Genomic DNA, 22,926 nt, shown 5'->3' with positions numbered 1-22,926 from the left:
TGCTTTGTCTCTCAGTAGTTAACCCTCTGGCGTGCTGAGCTTGGTTGTGGTGCCGGTGGATATCTGTTGTTGTTGTAAAAGGCAAATATTAATTCATGTTCGTAAAAGACAAGTTTGTAAGGCAATTATTTTGAAGCCACTCTCATGTACAGTAGGCATCTGATGGTTGGACTGCGTTGTTGAATGTTGTATACTGAAGGGATATATATATATAGCCCTATACTGTATATGTGTGTATACAGTAGAGCTGTGGCTTACTGTATAAACACGTGTACTCTTGGATGCATCGTTTCAAAGTAGAGAAAAAGATGCTGACGATGAAATAGTTTTTTTTTTAATTTGTACAGATATGCAACAGTGTTTTTTTTTGTTTCGTTTTTTTCGAATTATATCGTAGCTTGACGGGTGTTAATTATAACTTAATACAGTACGAATGTGAATGTAGTCAATGTACCCATTTAAATCAAATAATAACCTCAGGCTGCTATAGTGCAAAACAAAGAGCAAAGACGACCATGCATGATCAACGGCATGACGGGGAAAAAATGACAAAGAAACGTGACTGGAACGGAAAACAAAATCGTATATATATTTTTCAGGTTTTTAAGGGGGATTTTTTTGTCTTTTGTTTTAGTTTAGGTCTTTTTTTTTACAATAGAAAATTAAAATAATAATTTAAAGTATTTAAAATTCTGGCAAGACCTTTTTTTAAGATCCGGGGTCTGCGTGTTTTCAATACTTTTTGTGTCATCACTTTAAAAATGATTTACATTTTGTACATCTGATTGTTTTGCCACATGGGAGCGTGATGTTGCCATCGGTAAACGTTGCAGCACATGCTAATGTTTTATCCTTTAATGTGGGGGGGGGGGGGGGGGGGTAGAAGTTGCACCAGCCCACCCTGCGTTAAGGTCCAGGGTCTCATATAGACAGGGCTGAAGAAGGGCCCCTCCCTCACAACACTACCACCACGTGGACCCCAGCATTCCTATTCTGGAGACAGTAGTTGAGGATCCGCAAGCTCACAATGCACACACAATGTGACACTTGGTGAGCTTGTAGATCGGTGCTCCATACGTAGATCGAGCTCCTATAGACGTTAATCCATGGAGCGGGGTGCCCAGGTGTAGGCAATCAATAGGCCTATAGGTATCAAGCTGTGCTTAACGGGTACACCTCAGCTATGGCTGTGCCCAGGGCAGCCACCCCTCTGTGGATTCGTCTATAGAGCAGCCCTGGGGTGCTGTACTCTGGTCACTGAAATAGGGTTTGAGTGGTTACGGCTATAGTTCGTACGCATTGCACAAGGGTGTCGCTTGCCTCTTAAAGAATCAATCTACAAGATAACGGCGCGGCGTGAGTCCCTGTCGATCCGCCCCTTTCGGAAAGCGACGCCGTCGACACGGAGGATAAATCCGTCTTGAAGGACTCTCGTCTCCCCGGGACTATTCTTTGTATAAAGCAGAACAAAAATACTGCATTTTGCGATGTTAAAGGAATGTGACGTTCCAATGAAGAGAAAACAACAACAACAAGAACAACAACAGCAACGGCAACAAATACAAATAATAAAATAATAAAAACTCACAACTTTTTGTTTTCACTCGGTATTTTTTCACACCGATTTTTTTTTTCTTTTTCTTTCTTACTTTCTTCTTTTTCGTCAATTTATATTTTATAATATATATATATTTATATAATCTCTTAAAAGTCATTCTGGAAATGTTCAGGCCTGTGAGGGTTGTGTGGAGGAGGTGGTGTTGATGGTGGTGGTGGTTGTGTTGGGTCTTGGATGTATATTTTTTTGTTCTGAACGCCCAGAGGGGGTGGACTTTGGGAACCTTCTCGAACCCAAAACAGCGCTGTGTGTGTGCTGAAGCTGAACTTATAGGTGTTTCCGCCGACGAACGGACGGTTGGACGGACCGATGCCGCGTCAATCCTCCTCCTCCGTACGGTGGAAACATACGTGGGGCGTTTTTACTTTTTTTTTTCTCCACGGAAGATTCCCTTCCTTCGCGCTGCTTCCCTTCTCGCTCGCTCGGTGGGTGTGTGTCTCTCTCTCTCTTAGACGGGGGCGACGTAGTGGTGGAGGCCCAAGCCGTGGCCTCCATGCAGTTTGAGCCGCTCTCCATAGTGACTCCTAGTGGCGGTCGTAGGCGGTTGCAGCAGTGGGTGGGGCTGAGCCACGGGACGCGGCACTATAATAATAAGGGGAACCTGAAAGTTAACAGAAGAACGGACCGTTGGAAACCCACGAGGTCAAACAACCAACATACTGTAAAAACATACTGTAAAGTTAACAGAAGAACGGACCGTTGGAAACCCACGAGGTCAAACAACCAACATACTGTAAAAACATACTGTAAAGTTAACAGAAGAACGGACCGTTGGAAGCCCACGAGGTCAAACAACCAACATACTGTAAAAACATACTGTAAAGTTAACAGAAGAACGGACCGTTGGAAACCCACGAGGTCAAACAACCAACATACTGTAAAAACATACTGTAAAGTTAACAGAAGAACGGACCGTTGGAAACCCACAAGGTCAAACAACCAACATACTGTATGTATACACTGAGACTCCATGTTGTGGCTCCATGAAGAACCGTATAATCTACTAAAGAACAATGTTGAATTTTTTCCATGTCCCTTTAATTACCAGGTCTTTATAGAACCATTAAGAAAATAGTTATTTTAAGAACCTTGGTCTGAAAGGTTCTTTCTGGAACACATTATGGTTCTTCTTTGGCATGGTTCCAAGTGGGCACTTTTATGTTGTGTCCCTTTTATTTATTTTTCCTACATTTTGAATTATTAAAAAATATTAACATTCCCAAAAAGCAAAAAACAAAACAAAAAAAAACATGAATGAAAAGAAGAAAAACCCAAGACATTACATAATTAGAAAACATTACAAATGTTTAAGACGTAGTGAAAACAGCCAAAGCTCACAATGCAAAGCGACCCGTTGAGAGCTTGTAGATCTGCTATTTACATAAACATATAACTAATTTCTCCTTCGGGACTCGAGCTAAAACTTTTTGGGAACCACCGGTGTAGATGTTTTGAACCCGTCTCATTATCTTTGATGAAAACCTCAGAACGAGAACGGTAATGTACTCATCGTCAGTTCGGGGGTTTCTGTTAGGACTTGGGAGAGCTTTACGATGCATTACAACAACAACAACAACAGGGTTTTTGGAGAATTAGTTTTCAGTTTGAATTATAGGCCGAGGACGACAGCATGTGGGTCACTTACTTAGTAATGCTGGATTGCTGAACCGCCAGGCTTCGTTGTAGGTGGTGTACTGTGGATGCGAGTAAGGGTTTCCCGAAAAGTCCCCTCCTGGAAAGCAAATCAATAAGGGCAAACATTAACAAAGAGATATATAGCCCATAGTGCTGGTACGGAAATGACAATTTGACACGTTTCATGTAATATTAAGCACTAAATGAACACCTTTTCCAACCAGGTGTAATATCATGTATATATTTAAATATATACATACAAATTAAACGCACTTCACACTTCTATTCGTCTTCTACTTTGTCCGTTCGTGCCGTTAATTACATTTCTGTGCCACTGGGCAAAGCTTAAACAACATTGTCGCACGACAATGTTTAAAAATACAATGTGCTTTTCTGTGCCCGGGTCGGGTCGTTCTCCACACACTGAGTTCTCCTTGGCGCTCGCTCCACTGTAGCTGGATAGATTGGTCTATTAATCCTCTCTTAGCCTTCAGGTCCCTCTCCTCTATATTCTCCCTCCCTCCTGCCGCACTGTGTGTGGCTTCACTATACCCTGTTCCTGCTTTTAACCCATGACGCTTCGCTTCAAAAGTCCCTAATGGATTCCCCCTCGAGTCTGTCTGTCTGTCTGTCTGTCTGTCTGTCTGTCTGTCTGTCTGTCTGTCTGTCTGTCTGTCTGTCTGTCTGTCTCTCTCTGTCTGTGTCTCTGTCTCTCTCTCTGTGCCCTCGACCGCCCCGACACGTGGGCTACACCACGTGTCGGGCGGTCGAGGGCAGCAGGGCTGTGAGGCGGTCGGTGGTGTCGGTGAGCAACGCTGTGCAGGTTTCTTGCACGTTTCTTTTCTTTTTATGAGACAATAAAGGCTGGCTTTTATATGAAGCTGCTGAGGGATGGCCTTTGCTTTAACAGTGTTTGGGGCCAGTCACTAAATCTTAGTCATTCGCCCCACCGGGTGAGAAGGAAAAAAGAAAAGACAACAGAAAGCGGCTAAGCCATGGATTAAGAGCATCTTCATGTTGTGTGTGTGTGTGTGTGCGTGTGAAAAATAGCAACATCGAAAATGATTAATTTAATATATTACGCATATTATGTTTAGTATAAAGTATATGTATATCAGTGGTTCTCAAAGTGGGGTGCAGGTTTCCAAATGTAACACTCAGAGGTGTCCTTGAAATAAAATAAACATCTATCTCTCTCTCTCTCTCTCTCTCTCTCTCTCTCTCTCTCTCTCTCTATCTTTTGGTAGATTAAGTACATTTTGATGCCAATATACTTTTGTAGGCTTTTGTTTACTCAAGTAGGCCTACATTATTTTATTCCGCTAGTATTTCTACACTGCAGTATTGATACTTGTACTTAAGTACTTAAAAAGGTGTACTTTTTGCACCTAAACCAGTGGGGTCCGGGGACCCCCAGCGGTGGGTGTCCCCGGACAAAATGAGGAACACGTTCTTTAACCATCCTGTTTTATACTTTTGACTATTCGGAAAATAGCGGCAAAATCTTGACATACTTTTAATAACGTTGAGGCCTTTTTTTTTTTTTAACACAAATCCTCTCTCATGGGGGTCCCTGCTGGCACAACGTCATGGGGGTCCCTGCTGGCACAACGTCTTTTCAGATGCCATGCAGGTTCTGTGAGCCAAAATACATTTAAATCTACGTACGGGTCCTCGACGTGAACCAGAGCTGTAAACACCACACGTCTGCTTTGATTACCGGTGAATGGATCCCGCTCTCCACAGTGTGTGTGTGTGTGTGTGTGTGTGTGTGTGTGTGTGTGTGTGTGTGTGTGTGTGTGTGTGTGTGTGTGTGTGTGTGTGTGTGTGTGTGTGTGTGTGTGTGTGTGTGTGTGTGTGTGTGTGTGTGTGTGTGTGTGTGTGTGTGTGTGTGTGAGTGTGCGTATGCGTGTGTGCGCGTACGTGTGTGCGAGTGAGTCAGTGAGTGAAGTGACATGTGTATGTTTTGTGTTTGCTGTGTTCAGACCGACGGACTCCAAACACAGACTGGCAGCTCTAAAGCATCCGCTCCAGCTACAGCTCCGCTCGGTCCCGTCCCGTCGGTGTGTGTGTAACCCGAGCTCATCCCTGAGAGAGATAGTGATTTAAATATTTACAGGCCCTCCACGCCGGCTGTGTTCTGACCCTTAACTGTTTGCTGTGAACCTGAACTGCGGGTTAAGTAGAGGGGAAAGAGATACGCTCGGCCGCGCTGCTAGGTGTCCGGGGATGGAGGCGACGGTGGAAGAAGAGCTAGTGTTTATCGAACGGGGAGACGGCCCGAGCGCGCCGCTGCGCTGCACGGCGCGGACACGGACAGCGCGGGGGTAATGAGCGCGGGGAGCTGGAGTGGAACTGAGAGGAACTGTCCTATCTCACGGCCGCTGATTGCGGTGATCGCCTATCGAGCTCGTCTAATGTCCCCCTCCCCGTCCGCGTATAAGCTAACCGCACGCTAACCACGATCTAACGAAGCTATAACAAGCTTTTACTTCCAAGTCCCTTCGGGGTGGGAGGGGGGTCAGAGCAGTGGTGGAAACAATACTTGCATGTTTTATGTAAGTAAAAGTATAAATGCTGCAATGTAGAAATACTGTTACATGCAAAAGTCCGGAATTCAACATTGACTTGAGTACTTATGAGTCAATGTGTACTTAAAGTACCAAAAGTAAAAGTAGGCTACTCATTGTGGAGAATGTCCCATTTCAAGTTTTCAAATCTATAATCTTCTGAAAATAGCAGATCTATAATGGTTCTCCTGTTTGACTTTGAATGACCTCAGTGTGGCCGATTGGTTGCAAGAAAGCAATATGCATTTTAGTCCATAATGGCAGTTGCGTGCAATTAGATGCAGTTTTCTTTTTTTTGGGAACATGATCAATTGGAAGGGACTTCATACCCACTGAAAATATAACGAGCTTAACTAAAATTAATTGCGTCGTAAAAAAAAAGAAAAGGCAGTAATGTCACTTACCAGGAACCATGCCAGCGAGCGTGGAGGTGGGGTAGCTGCCCTGTCCTGTGGGGGGGACGTGAGGAGGGTAGCCGGGTAGGGTCGTGCTGGACATGTCTCGACCTGAAAGCACAGAAAGGTAGGGAACCGTTACAAATGGTCTGTCACTGGGATTCTCAAAAAAAATCATTTCAAGGATTTTTTTAATCTCTGCGATCCCAATCCGCACTGTATAATCTCTCCTCGGTGTTAATCCGGTTATTTTCTTTCCCCCGCCAAATAGTAGTAGTAATAGTAATTATTTGGGGGAATATTGCAGATCTACAAGCTAATGTGCATGTGCATCATGATGCGATTAGCCTCGGAAACCCAGACGTTTTTATTTCCAGGGAGAGAAAAAAAGTCCACTACAATTCGGCATACAGTAGTAGGCTAGTAGCGCAAACGTCGCTCACTCTCTGCTGATTTCTGATCGTCTGCACATTTGTTAAATTGACGCACACTCGCGCACACACACACACACACACATACACACACACACACACACACACATACTCACTCTCTTTCTGTCGCTCTAATTAATTAGTCTCATGTCCTGCAACTGTGCCTAGTTTCTCCCGGCGGATCCTGCCGGGAGCTGCCTATGCCATAAAAAGATCAGCTATTAACACCATTGTATGACTAAATATGAATCTATCAGACTTAAGGAATGCTTTGGTTGACTCCGTCCCATCCTAACAAGAGGATGTCAATTTCTGTCATACTTCATGAACATTTTGCATGCAGGAACTGCTACTGCCATGTAGCACTTCATGTCTGACACAGTTACACAGCAGATGTACTTATGAAAGTATGATATATATAGGATATTGAATGTGTGAAGTTAAACCGTAACCTTACCTACAGTGCCTAACCTTAAGTTGAGATGAACTAAAATAAAATGCCATTCTAACCCTTTTAGATCACATCCCTGACGATGGATTGGCCACACTCTTCGCAAAACCTGCATCAAATATCACAATATATACGCCCTGTTCTGCAACCCACAAGGGGAGAAGGAAGAGGGGCAGATCAAGCAACCCCTGGCGCCGTGACCTGTATGCACATGTGAAGAGATCTGGCCATACATGGTGGACAGCTGGGGAAAGTGGCACAGGACCGGGATGTCTGGAGAGCTCGTGTTCGTGGCCTACTGTAAGTAAATGATCACATCCCTGGTCACAGTGTACACTCATTTAACAATATATGGCAGAACATTAAGAATTCAATCAAATACAATAATGTTTTCTTCCTGTAAATGTGCTTACATCGGCTTGAACCGACCCATTCCAATCAAACGTTCAAATCACATTCCTGCAGTCGTTATGTCCCACCTGCCTCTCCTGTTTCACTTGGAAATACTGTACTCTGAATGCCGAAGTTAGAGTAAACCTCGACGTGCCATACATTGCAGAACTATAGCGTGTGAGTTGACAAATTTGTGGCCAGTCTGCTTTTCATAATGACGGATACACGAACCCTAGATGTCTGAGGCTGAAACCCTCATAAACATGACCCAATCTCGCACGCACGCGTCAATAACTCATAAGTTAACTCCAGCCAGTTTAACATTATCTATGGCTGTCCTGAATCAGCCATAGTGATGAAGCTGACAGCCCACAGAGCAGCGGCAGAGCAGTGTGAGCCCGTGCACAGCGCTCATCATTCAGCAGTATAATTGATAGTGACGGTAGTATCAGGCCTGGCTGGACTGAGGGGGCACGTCGGCCCTGCAGGGAAACAGAACAGAGCCTGTAGCCTTTACGACACAACCCAAGCCCTGCAGGCCCTGAGCCCCTCAAACCCTGCTGGAACCCCATGCAATGCAACCCTCTCTTGGCCTCCTCTCTGGCCCCCAGGCATGGGCCTGGTGGGCTCCATCACGAGGCTGCCCGGAGAGGCCCGGAGTGGACACCATTGTTAGTTAAAAAAAAAAAAAAAGGCCAAGCGGAGGGTCAGTGTTGGAGAAAAGCGCAGCGGAAAGAAAGGGGGGAGAGAGTGAGAGAGAGAAGTCGCCATTAATGAGGAGCAAGCCGTCAGCTGTGCACCGGTGTACATAACAGCATAGGGCAAAGAATGACGGGATTTTATGGCTTTTCTTCACCACGGAGGAGCCGGCTCGCTTTGATCTCATATGACCCCCTTCCAGCCTTGGAAGAAATTATTTGAAAGAGGAAGTAATCATTTCTTGGGTCTAGGGCATAAACCTTTTATCTCCGTATTTTAACTTTTTTGTGTTTTCTCGTCATTTAACACCCGTCTTGATCATGCTGCAACGTCGCACAAAAGCATCAAAAGTGGCAGATCTGCGAGCTGTAAACGTGGCCAGAAGCTTGAGGACCTGCTGACATTTGCAACCAGACTATTGTTGTTGTCAATTTGCTGTATGTTTTCTAGCTTCTGACGTCTATGCTGGGGTTTTCCCATTATTATGTCATCATGTTGATGCCATGGGGGTTTTCCATTAGGCTTCTGTACCTGCTATAAAGGGCAGGCTGGCAAAGAGGCGGTAGCGCCGGGGGACGATGGATGGAATGGTGGGGCAAGATGCCAGCTAGGGCACCGTCCCCAGAGAGGAGGGGGGGGGTGAAGGGGGCACAGGATGCCTCATGGGGCTCCTCCTGCTTTAAACACATGATGGAGGACAGGTGGGATGGAGGGCGGTGGTCTGCCAGGCGTAGGAGAGAACACAATGAAGTGTAGAAGGAAGCGTGTTCCGATGACTAAGATACCATTACAACTAAATGGAATTTTATTCAAAAGACTATGACAAAATATTGCTGTCAAAATCAGCGCTGGCTGGCTGACTGGCTGACTGGCTGGTTGGCTGGCTGACTGGCTGGCTGGCTGGCTGGCTGACTGGCTGGCTGGCTGGTTGACTGGCTGGCTGGCTGGCTGGCTGGCTGGCTGGCTGACTGACTGGCTGGCTGGCTGGCTGGTTGGCTGGTTGGTTGGCTGGCTGGCTGTTTGGCTGGCTGACTGACTGGCTGGCTGTCTGGCTGTTTGGCTGGCTGGTTGGCTGGCTGGCTGGCTGTTAGGCTGGCTGGCTGGCTGGCTGACTGACTCACATTCAGACAGAAAGGATGAGGTTGGATGGATGTGTATTGTTTTCTAGTGAACAAACAAGTCAAAAGGACAGTAAAAATCCAAAACACAGCAAACGTGAATGCAGCAGGGCAGCGATGTGTCAGCTACTTGGCTGGGCTCTAACACAACACAGCCATAAAGCACAGGATACTACACTCCCACTGCAGATTTGTGTAGTGTATTGCATGTGCAGAGCTGCACTAAAATATTGAAGGATCAGGAACTCTTGAGAGTACACAGTATGTAGTGTTTACTTTAAAGTGGATAAAGTATTTGTTCCTCAGGTTATGTATGTTCCTGATGTAATTCCCCCTTAACACAAACTCCATTTCTTACAGAGATGTTGTGTCTTTGACCGTGATACGACTTTAACGTCGTTCATAAAGAAACCCTGAACAGATAGGCGACCTTAAACGGTTCCTTTGCTCATTCGCATAACTAACAATAACAATCTCACGAGCACTCTGTGGTAATTCATCCGATCAAATGCAAACAGACACCAGTTAAATGTTACCAAAATAATAGATCCAAAAAAAATTGCACCCGATCAATCAAGCTCAAATGTGCAAAAAGATTTCCCAGAGGGGTTTTCCCTGAAAACAAACAATAATAATAATCTGGCGGCGGTATTCCCACAACAAAAATCACACAACAAACAGCAGAGCAGCAGCCGGCGGCCCCCGCTGGATCGCTTCAAAACTCTAGACCTTGATCTAATTTGGCTCATGAGTCTTGGCATCTTTTCTTTTCGCCGTTTTTCTTTCTTTTTTTTCCCCCCCTTTTTTGCCGGTGAAACCTAAGCAATCAATGTGAGCTCTGTCTCTGGCCTCGCCGCGTCTGCCCGTGGAGGCTCCTGCTCTGAACGCCATGGGCCTGCGGGGAGAGATGCCTCTTTCCCCGACACCATGATAGCCTCATTAGTTGCGTGCCCCGCCATTGTTGTTTTACAACAGGACTGTGTGTCGAGATTCCTCATTAAGATAAAGGCTGTTCTATGGAGGAGGGATGGGAGGGGAGAGGGGGTTGCAATCCTGTCATCCCTGTGAACCTAATGCCAGGCAATCGAGCAACTTAACTGACCCCTTTCCCATAGAAATATTCTCCCCACCCTCTCTCTCTCTCTCTCTCTCTCTCTCTCTCACTTTGTGACAGCTGTGGATTTAAATACAAAACACCTCTTAATTCACGCATCTACTATCATGGCACAGGAGCCTGCATGCATTGCTTTTAATGTAAGCGCCGGGCATATACAAAGCCTTCGTGATCCAAAGCGGTAGAGAAGACAGCTACTTTTTAGGATAATGCTCTCCTGCTCTCACCCCCCCCCCCCCCCTCGTGCACGAGTCGGTATGCTCCTCGCAAAGCCTTGTGTTTTCACAGTGCCTGAGCAACCGTTGTCGAACAGACAGGAGGTTACGGAGGCAACAACAAACGCACGCAAATGCGTGGAGGCGTTCAAGACCACTGAACTCTGAAACTAATCAGACGTGCCTGTTGCTTATTGTCCCGGAGACGAGGCAGAGCCTGGAGTAAGCTAGCGCTGGACGGAGGCTGTCAAATCACAGGCCCTGATGATGGAGATGAAAGATAAAACTCGGGGCTCCTTGGGGACGGCATGCGCTCTTCCACTGGCAAACCGTGACCTCTCGACGCTATAGAGTTCTCCAACATCTGTCTCCTCTCTGTCCAGCGCTGATATACCAGCAGCCCTCGGATCCCATCAAGCATAGAAATGGACCGTAGAGAAGTAACCCCACAGAAATGCTTGTAAATGACGTGTCCAGATATAGCTACAGTACCACCACCAGCTTCTCAGAATGAAGCCTTCCTCGTACCGTAGTTCTCGCTTTCAAACAACGCAGAGAAAGTTCAGTGTGGAAGACTCCTTCTGTTAACAGCTTTTCTGTTTTTGTTTCTAAGCATGCTTTTCAATTTTCAAACAAATGGGCCTCACAACACGGCACGCTGTGAGCTTGTAAATCTGCTGTTTTGTGTGGCTATTCATGGCAACCATCGTTGGAAGAAGTATAACATGGCTCTTGAGAGGTTTTAATTTACTGTATGTTTATTTACACGTTCCGAATGACTGCGCGAACCTAACCTTCCATCCTATGCAGACAGAGCAAAGTCACCCCGAGAGGAGTCTACAGAGAATTAGAATGTTACATTTTACCGTGACAGACACACACACACACACACACCTTCAGCGCTGGCAACAATAACAGCCACTAAAATCTCTGACCTCAATCTCCAACATTCTAGAGGCGGTGAATTATCATCAACACGACTATACCCACACATGCGCGCGCACGCACACACACACACACACACACACACACACACACACACACACACACACACACACACAACACACACACGATTGCTGACCACTCCACCCAATTATGACTAAGTAAAGAATGTTCACCCTTGCAGGGCCGAAATGCGTTGAATATCCCTAGTCTGTCCGTCCATGTCCATGTCGTTATGAAGTCATTCATTATCAAAATGTGTGTCCAAAGGTTAGCGTGCTGCTACTGATGGCGACTGGGATATCTAAACGTTAATGTCCACTTCTACTGAGCTGAGACTAACCGTTTGTCACCAGGACACGAAACCCAACACCGCACGGTGGCATTTAGATGGCGTGGCTGTCGTTCACCACACACCACCACCACACAATTAGCTGGCACTGCCAGCCAGGCTGCATGGCTGCTGGCTACAGCACAGGACTGAACAGCACAGCATGCAGTACAGTACAGTACAGTACAGTACAGTACAGTACAGTACAGTACAGTACAGTACAGTACAGTACAGTACAGTACAGTAATGAGAAACGGAAACATCTTTACCTAGTCCTACCTACAGTGTACAGTAGTAGACCATTACTTTCGTACTTCACTTGGAGGAATAGACCTGTATACTGCTTGTGTCAGAGAGTGTGTTATGGCGGTAATGTTGATGTATTTGTATACTTGAGCTTGAGTATTTCCAATTTCCAGTACTTTTACTTCTACTCCACTACATCTCAGAGGCAAATATTGTACTTTTAACTCTGCTACATTTATTTGAAAACTTTAGTTACTAGTTACTTTGTAGATTTTGATTATTATTACAAAACATACATTAACCACTTCAGCCCTATACATTTCGGCCATTTGAAAATAGCAGATCTACAAGCTCACAATGGCTATGCTATTTGCTATTTATATGCTATTTTCACCAGATTTCTATACATTTCATACATTTGGAAACTTGTGAGTATACTTTCTACTGTTGGTACTTTTATACCGATACTATTTTGAATTCCAGGCTTTTACTCTTTAAGTAAAAAAGAGTAACAGAGTATTTCTACACTTTCATCTACGATTATACGCTATCATCCTGGGCACATTCTCACAAATGTCCCAACTATTTCCTTTTACAAACATCTCCAAGCTGCAAGCGTTGTAGATCAGCTATATCGCCAGCTATTCATTCATCCCATAGCAGTGATGTCTATAAGGCCTGAGTGCAGGTTTAACTGCATTTGGCTTCCTAATTCGGGCTGAATATAAGATAACCACGTTCCCTTTCAAATAAATAACATCAAAGCAGGTCATTTTGTTTTCCATTACCATTTCCAAAGACATCTATTCTAGACGCACGCGGCGACTTCACACTCATTGTGCCGAGGAGAGGAAACGGTTTGCAGAAGACACTTCCTAGTGGAAGTGCAGCGATGCGTTACGACTCACAATGCACCCAAATCCCACCCTAATTTGGCTGCACCCCTCCATCCCAGGCAGGTAGTAGCCCCCTCCTCTCTGTTGTCCAATCAGATAAACACAGACCCCCCCCTCCCCCCCACACACCGCCAACACCAAATGCAGCTCCCCACTGTGAAGTTCATTAATCATTCATCTTTAATAGATTATGCAAATTCCGGGACATAAAAAATCAACAAGATCAATAACGGCATGAATTTTAATTGGGAGCAGAAAACATTTAACCCATTTTGGGCGGGAAACCCTGATGGTGTCTTAAACATTATGTTATCTATTGAAACATAGCAGATCTACAAGCTCAGCGCTACGAGCTTGTAGGTCTGCTATTTTTGAAAAATCGTGAAAATGTAGTGGAAATCTTTGAGAGCGAACGTTTTCAAACTCAAATCTTTGCTTCTGGAGGTGTCCCTGCATGGAACAACATATTTTCAGATGGGGGTTGGTGGCCAAATACATATGTTTTTGGGGGTCCTTGACAAGAAAATATTTGAGAACGACTGATATAGAAACATAGGTTTTTCAGAAAACTGTCATGTTTTAGAAGACATTTGTAGAATCAAACTTGGGTCCGAATGGGTTAAAGAGCGGATATAATAATCTCATAGCTCTATCCAACGTGAGGGGAGCGTCGTTTGTCGGGAATTGGATCCCAGCCTAAGTGAGGATGATAATATAGATGTTGTTGTTTTTCGCTACTTGGCATACATTCCTACTTACAGGGTTTATCAAATGGCAATAAAGCATAATATTATGCAGTAACAACCTACATCCAATCAAATGCTTTGCGAGTCTTTGCATATTAGTGGCGCGGGGGATACTAAAAGCCGAGTGTATATAAATTGCAAACCCTCTGAATTTAATTAGGCAGTAGCAGTTCTGCTGCACTTCTTGCCAGAATAAAAACAAACTAACTAACATAATGGTGTTAAGATTCCTCTTTAAGAAAGTTTTCTTAATTTACTTCCTTATTATGCAATTTATGACCCTGGCATGTATCCCTATAGGAGGCCCCCCCGGGGGGCCCCAGGTGGCTCGGAGGCCACCTGCTATGAGTGTGCTCCCCAGAGCGAGACCGCTTTCAGAGGAGGGGTCCCGGCACAAAGGACAAAAACACACCTTTCTTCTCCTGGGGGCCCAACTTTCTGGGCCACGTCTTACCTCCCACATATCCAGGAGGGAGAAAAGAGAAGGGGGTCTTTCTTCTCCCATAACACAGTGAGTGCTCGAGTCCAGGGGCTGGCCCGGGGATCATTTGACAAGGGCCGGCCACTGCAGTTTTCAATCATGTTGTCCTCCTCTTTACTCCCAACAACACGCACGCGCGCACACACACGAGAGCGTGCGTGCAGTGTGCACACAGACACACAACCACGCACAACCACACACACACACACACACACACGCACATGCACACACACAGTGGACTCATTGACTTTGATGGCCAACTGCATAATTATGGGACTTTTATTAAAAGGCTGGCATATTAGTCTCCAGGCCAATATGTGGCTATCAGTAAACCTAGCCCTCTCCTGGGAAAGAGAGACCGGGGGCCGAGCCACAATGAAACAATATTTCAATTAAGCAGCTCCCGACTCGTCAAAGCCTCCGACAGGACGGCAAAAAGAAGCCCGTGCTGATGCCACGGCTCGGCGCGGCGTGGGTTATACGATACAGATAGTTAATACTACAGGATATTCAATATCACCGCACCTGTCATTACCTGCAGCGCAGCACACAGCGCTCAATGGGAGCCTCACCTTTTGAAAACGGCAAGCATTTCATATACCGTGGAAAGAAATCTAATTCCAGAGTCACTCTCACACCGTCTGTCCCTCTCTCCCTCCCTTTCTCTCCCTCCATCTCTCCCTCCCTTTCTCTCCCTCGGTCTCTCTCTCCATCTCTCTCCCTCTCTCTCTCTCTCTCTCTCATGAGACGCAGTGGGCTGCGAGGCAGCCAGTCACTGAACTATTCCAGCCGCTGTCAATCAACAGCCTATCATAGTCTTTGATGACAACATCGTGTCGCGGGCGAGAACAGCAGCTGTCTCTGACGAGAAGTGATTCCAGTCAATCTGTTAGCGAGCCAATTCAGGCTAACGCACTAGCCAGTTAGGAGCTAGTGTGTGTGAAAGGCCCGCAGGATTTAATGGGCCCACACGATCCATCACCGCCACCACCTCTCTCTCTCTCTCTCTCTCTTTCTCACAAATACACACACACACAGAGAAGGCTTCAAAACCACCAGCTTTTCATTTCCTGATAAGGGACTTTCCGGCATTTGATGTTGCCGGAAAATATGCATGGGATATAATTCTGTAGCCGTCGTCGTCGTCGACATGTATCGTTTTTATTAATTTTTTTATCAAGACGTGACATTCTTTCAAAAATAAGAGAGATGCCGTTCCCACACTGTGTGGCTGCTGTAACCAGACATCTTGAGGGAGTACCAGGGGGTCCCCCAGCTAAATGATAGTTTGGAACTAAATGGACCCTTATGGGTCTGTAACTCTGAGTGTACAAATGGAACCAAATGGACCTGTTAGGGTCCATTTGGTTCCATTTGTATACTCTCAGAGTTAAATTAACATTGATTTAACAATATAAATTGGGTGTCCCAGAGATTGAAATGCCATTAAATGGGGGGTCCGTAGCCTAAATGCATGTAAAAACTGGGGGTCCTTGAAATTAAGCTGGTTGAGAATCACTGCTAGAGCCATAAATATCTTCTCTTATGGGGGTCCCTGACTCCCTGGCATGTATTTTCAAATTGGGGTCTGCGGGCTAATTAGTGTCATTTTGGGGTACTTGACATGAAAAAGTTTGGGAACCACTGGTGTACTGTATGTAACCAGACATCTTCCACTGGAGGTCATCCGGTGGTACCCTTACTGTACCCTTCATCAAGGAGATGAGCCTTTGCATCATTTGGGGAAAATGTGTAAGCGTGTAATCACACGGAGAAAGTCAGCCAAAACGGGATCGTTGTTGTTGGGGTTTTGTTTTTGCACGACAGCTGTGCACAAAATGGTCCATTAATAGCCACTTGAGCCCTATATATACTCTTTAGTCATTGTGAAAATAGAGTCGTGACATGTTGTGCACTTGTAGATCGGCTATTTTAACTATCTTGAAAACATCTGAACAAAATGTAATGCCATTGGGTTAAAGTGCTTTATATTATTGGTCTCTAGAGCAGGGATTCTCAAAGTGGGTGTCGTCAAAGGGGGTGCCTCGGAATACTTTGATGATATTTGGAATTCATACACCGCTTCACTTATAAGTTTAACCACTTAACACATTTCTGAACGGGAACCCCTTTTGGTGTTGTAAGCATTATGTTATACTTTAGCTATTGAAAAATAACAGATCTACAAGCTCATAGCGCTGTACCGAGTGCCGCGCTATGAGTTTGTAGGTCTGCCATTTTTCTAAAATCGCTAACATGTGGCACAAATCTTTGCTTCTGGGAGGGTCCCTGGAACAACATATTTTCAGATGGGAGTCGGTGGCCAATTACATATCATTTTTGGGGTCCTTGACATGAAATAGTTTGAGAACCACTGATATAGAAACATAGGTTTTTCTGACAACCGTCAGGATTTAGAAAGCATTTGTAGAATCGTCCTCAGGCCTAAACCTACATGGGGTCACGTGGTGGGTCCGGGGCCGGGCAGTACCTGTGACGACAGAGTAGCTCTGGGAGACGCTGGCCGCCAGGTCAGAGCTGGCGCTGCTGGACAGGCTGGGCTTCACCTCCCCGTCCAGCCCCGCCCCGTGGGGCAACGAGTACTCGTTAGCCTGTTGGCAGGAACACAACCACACAACACCAGTTACAACTTTTACTTTGGGCATTTAGCAGACGCTCTTAATTCAGAGTGACCTACAATAAGCGAGAACAACACATATCAAATACATCAGTCATCAAGAATCATGAGCAAGCTAAGAGCCTAACATCCATCTAACAGTATAATATCTGTACCATGAAACTGAGGATAAACTAAAGAGTGCTATATGACTACATAAAATGCTACGCTACAAGTTACATAAGTTTGGCCTTTGCATATGTCTGTAAGGTCGTCGAGGCTAGTGTAAGAGCTATGGGCTAACACCACAACCAACGTTCAATGTATTATGTTATTTGTATATGTACTTTCCCGGGTATAGATAATAATAATACAACAGCAACGTATTATGCATTGGATTAACAGTATTACAGTATTGTTCATGAAATCGTTGTTTCTGGAAGAACGGGACACTTATTAGTTCTGATAATTGTTATTGATTATCGTATACTTGAGTTTTAAATAATCCACATTTCTACCTGGAAATACCTCCAGGTTTGTTTTTCAAACATGCCGATCAGGTCTATAAGGTATATGATAACGTCGTAGAGAGAGAGATTGCCATGTGTACACCCCACCCACCCCCACCCCTCCCTTAGAAGATGTATTAAACCCTATACAGTTGACCCGAGTTCCCCAGGGGTCTATACTTGGTCCCCTGCTATTTTCCCAAGGATGTTTTCACCAAACGATAACCCAATCTGTATGTGTTCTCTGTGGCCAAATGTTTGCCCGTCGTCATCACACCGAACGTTAGCCTGGTGTGGTGGACGGACGCTAATATATACTTGAAGCGGTCAGATTTGTCACCCCCCCCCCCCCCCTATATATATATTTCTTTATGCTATACTGTTTCATGATACGGTTCAGAAGAGATGCACATCAAAGCCTCTGCAATCGCCAAGGGTTACAAGGACCAGACACAATGTCCCCGACTCCCGAGGTTTACCTTTTTTTCCTTTTTTTTCTCCTTTTTACTAGACAATGCGAGAAATGTGTCTCAAGGAAACCCGTGGCTGTGATCTCTCCACCGTGCTTCCCCCTGAATATTTCCTATATGCGTCCTGCGACCCCCCCCCCCCTCTCTCTCTCTCTCTCTCTCTCTGCTTTACCAAGGGCCTGTGATGTATGCATGCATTAGGGCTTGTCACAAGGGCGAGGGAGGGATGAGAGAGGGATTGGGGCGAGCTAGTGAAAGGACGGGGGTGTCAGCTGCCTCTTTGTGCTGGGCTGCAGTCATCCCTGTGACCAGTCAAGGGAGGAAACATTCAGGGCTTTGTTACAGGACGGACATGTGGGCCACATTTTAAAGAGGAGTACAAACTAAAAAAAAAGATCAACCTTTGTGTTTTTAGCCTCCCCCCCCCCCCCCGCGCGGTCCGTCGGCACAACGACAGGACCCTAAAATGTTTGTTTCCTCCGTTTCATTTCTCCTTTTCTTTTCATTGATATCATTATTAATATGATATCTATTATTCACTGTTTTATTACAAATGTGATAAAAAGTTATAACAAAAAAAAGTTAAAGGAAACATAATTAATAACCCCACCACTGGCAGTCAAATCAAAGCATTCCCAGTGTGTCTTTAAAGGAATGTGTGCGTCTGTGGAACGACAGTATGCGTCTGTGGAACGACAGTATATATTCAACCCCAGTGAAGTTGACTTTAGACTGAAGCACCGAGCGGCCTCGCCGTCGTCTCTGAAATCCCAAGGATAAGACTCTCCAAACAGATGTGATGGATCCTGTTTGTTAATGAGATGAGACTTCCTGACCCCGCACTCTGTTGGAGAGTGTGTCAGTCTGTGTGCGTGTGTGTGTGTGGGAGAGAGAGAGTGTGTCAGTGTCTGTTTTGTACCAGTGTCCGTCTGTGTGTGTGTGTGTGTGACTGTGTGTGTGTATGTGCGCGTGCATCTGTTTGCCTCAATGGGGGGGGGGGGTCCCAGTGGGGCGAGCGGCCCGTTGACCCCGGTCTTGTCTGCCTCTATCCCAGATAAACTCTAATTGTCTGCTTACAACTGTTCACTGGCACTAGGCTTGGATGTTCCTCTCTATTCCGCTGGGCGTGATCCGCCCGCGCACGGCACAAGAAGAGGCATTTTGTCATGCAGATGGGGCTGTGGGCAGGGCCCGGAGATGGGCAGGGCAGGGTGGGGGAGGGGTTATAGGAGGCTGGGCCGGGGCGGCCAGCGCAGCAGGGCCCTGAATGACCCCCGCCACATGGCAGCCAGAAGTGTGGGAGGGATGAGGCCTATTCAGCCTGCCCTCTTCCCCAAATGGCTTTTTAATGCCCTGACGCAGACACCAGACAAGCCCCTAATAGCCTAATAGTCCACCTTTTCACCAGTATAACAAAACAAAAGGGTGGGGGGGGGGGTAGGGGGGGTAGAAATAGGGAGAAAAAAGAGCCACTCTGAAAAGAGTGCAAAACACTCTTGATTAATATTACACTAAATTAAAACAGATTTTTCTCGACCATTTCGGCGTAGTTTTTTTTTAACTCCCACCCGTCGTCTCACTCTGGGCCTTATTTTTATACCTTCTACTCCACTCTTTGTGATTACAAGTCATTTCCAATTCGTTTTGGTATTGATCTTGCCGTAGAAATCAGTTTGGTAATTAGCTGCATTAGGGTCTGTATAACAGGCTGAGGGGAGGGGGGGTTGGGGGGCTGTCCCCCTGATTTATCGCCGCTGTAATTCGCCTGGATCGCACCAGAGATGAAAATGAACTCAATTAGGCCGCGTGGCGAAAGCTGCACGGGCACCCGGCGCGGGGTTTCAAGGGAGGAATTAATGGTCTCTTGTTGTTTAACAGTCTAATGAATGTAAATAAAGGTTATCCGCTGTAATGGAGGCTCGCTGGCTTTGACTAAGAAGCTATACGGTGCTCTCTCTTTTTTCTTTTCCTTTTTTTTTTGTCGTGTGCCAACCACTTCTCGGGCAGAAATTGAAGAAATCAATCTGTGTTATCTCACCGTGGGCGTAACGTAATGTAACCCAAGGGCGGACTGAGGTAGACTAGAACATACGTAGAGCATCAGAGGTTTGGAGATACACATGATGCTGTTGTTGTTGTCGTTGTTGTTGAGACAGGAGCCCGACCCATATATCCGTCTGGCCTATACTTTGGGCATATGCATTCTTGGTGAAAGATGTTGGATATCGTTTTCAAACTAATTCAAGAACAGCAGATCTACAAGCTCCATTGTAGATCAGCTATTTTATAAACTATTTTCAACCTGGGTGGTCTAGGACTCCAAATTCTGGCATGGTTCAGGCTGTAGTTGAGACCGCCCCCTCTTCATCATAGGGCTGGGCAATATATCGATGTTACAATATGAGGCAAGATATCGTCTGGGCTTCTGGATACCGTAGGCGTATGGTTTTAATCACAATAATTGCCAAAATGTTTAAAAAAAACATTGCTCGCAAGCTTGTCTTTTTTTTTGACAGATGAAAAAGAACACTCGTCACAATATGATATTATCGTCGCAATGTCAACATCGAGGTATTTGTTCTAAAATGTTGTGATATCTGAGTTTGGCCATATCGCCACACCTCTCACCCATCTCCACCAGACCAGTGTTGATTACGTCAACTAAAACTATGCCCAACCTTTTTTTCACTGATCAAAACTAAATAAAAACTAAGCTCTGATTGACTTAAACTAAGACTAAATATAGCTATTTTCAGCATGCAACCGTGTATAATCTGTCATTACAACTCCATCAAGACCCACCAAAATACATCTTAGTCAAAAACATGACTCAAACTAAATGACATGTCATTCAAAAGATTGGCCCGATTTTTGCCAGTGCCTCTCATCTTATTCCTAAACTTCTTTGCCTTTTTTACTATTTTGGAGAAAAAAAAACTTCTACAGCAACACTTTGTGAGCGCTGATCGGATGCTTTTTTTTTAATAGTAAAAAAGAAAGACGTTTATAGGATAAGTGTTAAGGCACTGGCGAAAATATAGGCCCGAAAATAGTGGCATATTTGCAGTGAAAATGCACATACCCTGCTGTGACTGACCTGCTCGGGCTTGATGTGCTCGGAGGTGGGGAAGACGTCGGGGTAAGATGGCCGCTCGAACACGCGGTCCAGAGCTTCCAGCTGCTGCTGGGTGAAGGCGTCGGCCCGGAGGTGCTTCCGTAGGCTCTCCACGCTGCCCTGGGAGTCGCTGCCGGGACCCGAACCGTCCGAGCCGTCTAGAGAGGACGGAGCGGAGAGACGTTGTGGTCAGTCGGGGTGGACGATATGGAAAAATATAATATCACGATATTTCTTCAAGCTGTATCACCGAAGATATCAGTTGGAGAACCAGCTCACGACGTCGTGAGCTTGTAGTTCTGTGATTTTCAGTGTGCGACACCAGGCCAAGTATAAGTCAGGCATGACCTCTGAAATGCTAAATCCTATATAGCACAGTCTCTTTTTAAAATGATAAAACTCTAAAAATATATACAGTACAGTATTCTTTTGTTTTAACCATCAAACATTTATCTTGTCTACATTCATTGTACTTAAGGGTGGAAGAAGTACTCGGATATTTTACTTTATTTAAAAATAGCAATTCCACCACAAGGATTACTCTGTTACAACTAAAGTACAGCCTATACAAGGCCTATGTTGAAAAGGATACTTGAGTAAAAGTACAAAAGTATTGGCATACTTAACGTATACCAAAAGTAAAATAACAAAGAAATGTTTGAAAATAGCAGATCTACGAGCTCACAACGCATCGCATCGCTTGAAGATCGGGTATTATCCAATAGCCATATAGTATAAAATGGGGCTAAAGTGGTTCATGTATGTTTTATAATGTACTGATCTATTAATGCGAAGTAAATCGCTGCTAAAGGTTTCAAATACTTACAGTGGAGTATAAATGTGCAATATTATAGTGGAGTGGTAAAAGTATACTGAACACTGGAAATATACTCCAGCAATGTAAAGAAATACCTCAAGTTGTACCCTCAGGCTCAAGCACAACTTGAGAGTAAATGTACCTAGTTACTGGTATACACACACACACGCCGAGGTGACATCTATCTAGCCCCCCCCCCCCCCCCCATCAGCGCGGTCATCATGTGATAGGTTGTATGGTAATTGATGGATTACCGTCTGAGCAAATATATAGTCTAATATAGTGTAGATAGTGTGTTTCTGGAGGAGAGCAGAGCAGAGGAGAGGAAGCAGGCATGGTGGTGGCGATTACACACAGACAGAGCCTCTCATTCTGCCACTGGGAAATGGAGGGCCATTATTTAACCGTACTATTTCCTCCTGAACATATTGACCCCCCCCCCTCTCTCTCTCCTTCCCCACACACATATTGCCTGTCTCCTGGAAGGCGCAATAGGAGCGTTAAGGGGTGGGGAGGTATAGTAACTCGAGGTGAGGTGGGGAGGTGGGCCGTATATGGGGATGGGGGCCGTCGGGGCCAAGCGTATGCATTTCCTCTCTCAGTCACACTCTATATAAACAAATGAGCCTCTTGGCTTCTAGCGTCTGATCTGCCGGTGACCCTATCAACCTGCCTGGCCGGCCCGGCCGCCTCTGAAAAAAAACGCCACCGCCATCAAACCCTCCCAAAACACTGCAAGGAATAATAAATAACAAAATAAAAAAAAACACCCCAGCTTAGCTGGCAGGCTTTTTTTTCTCCTTCTTCAGAGGTGTAAAGTATAACTAAGGTACATTTACTCAAGTACTGTATACTGTACAATGTTGGGCTATTTGTATTTCCAATTTCAAACGTATTCCTCCACTACTACTATAGGCCGAAAAATCCCGCCTTCCCTCCCTCCCTCCCTCAGCCAGCGGCAGGCAGGGTGGGCGCGGCAACGCGCCTAGCGGGATGGGCGGGAGGTGTACCGTACGAGGGTTGGGCGGGAGGTGTACCGTACGAGGGATGGGCGGGAGGTGTACCGTACGAGGGATGGGCGGGAGGTGTACCGTACGAGGGATGGGCGGGAGGTGTA

At 45.5% G+C, this 22,926-nt stretch overlaps 2 protein-coding genes across 3 annotated transcripts in view; both read right to left on the bottom strand.

Annotated features, from left to right (window-relative positions):
- cdhr1a (cadherin-related family member 1a) overlaps positions 1-22,926 on the bottom strand; it is a gene marked incomplete at both ends in the record, with an annotated part of 344,833 nt that overhangs the window by 159,300 nt on the left and 162,607 nt on the right. The window lies entirely within an intron of this gene.
- The window catches only part of pax2a (paired box 2a), a gene marked incomplete at both ends in the record, with an annotated part of 41,712 nt that continues 20,928 nt past the window's right edge, over positions 2,143-22,926 (bottom strand). For both annotated transcript variants that reach the window (XM_080782180.1, XM_080782179.1), the window contains 5 exons: positions 2,143-2,219; positions 3,264-3,350; positions 6,228-6,329; positions 16,773-16,893; positions 20,975-21,150. In XM_080782180.1, coding sequence (XP_080638306.1) covers positions 2,143-2,219; positions 3,264-3,350; positions 6,228-6,329; positions 16,773-16,893; positions 20,975-21,150 — 563 coding nt within the window. The remainder of the gene's footprint in view (positions 2,220-3,263; positions 3,351-6,227; positions 6,330-16,772; positions 16,894-20,974; positions 21,151-22,926) is intronic.

Source organism: Protomyctophum bolini (genome assembly GCF_963924005.1).
Source record: "Protomyctophum bolini genome assembly, chromosome: 14".
NCBI lineage: Eukaryota > Metazoa > Chordata > Actinopteri > Myctophiformes > Myctophidae > Protomyctophum > Protomyctophum bolini.
This window is presented reverse-complemented; position numbering and strand designations above follow the sequence as displayed.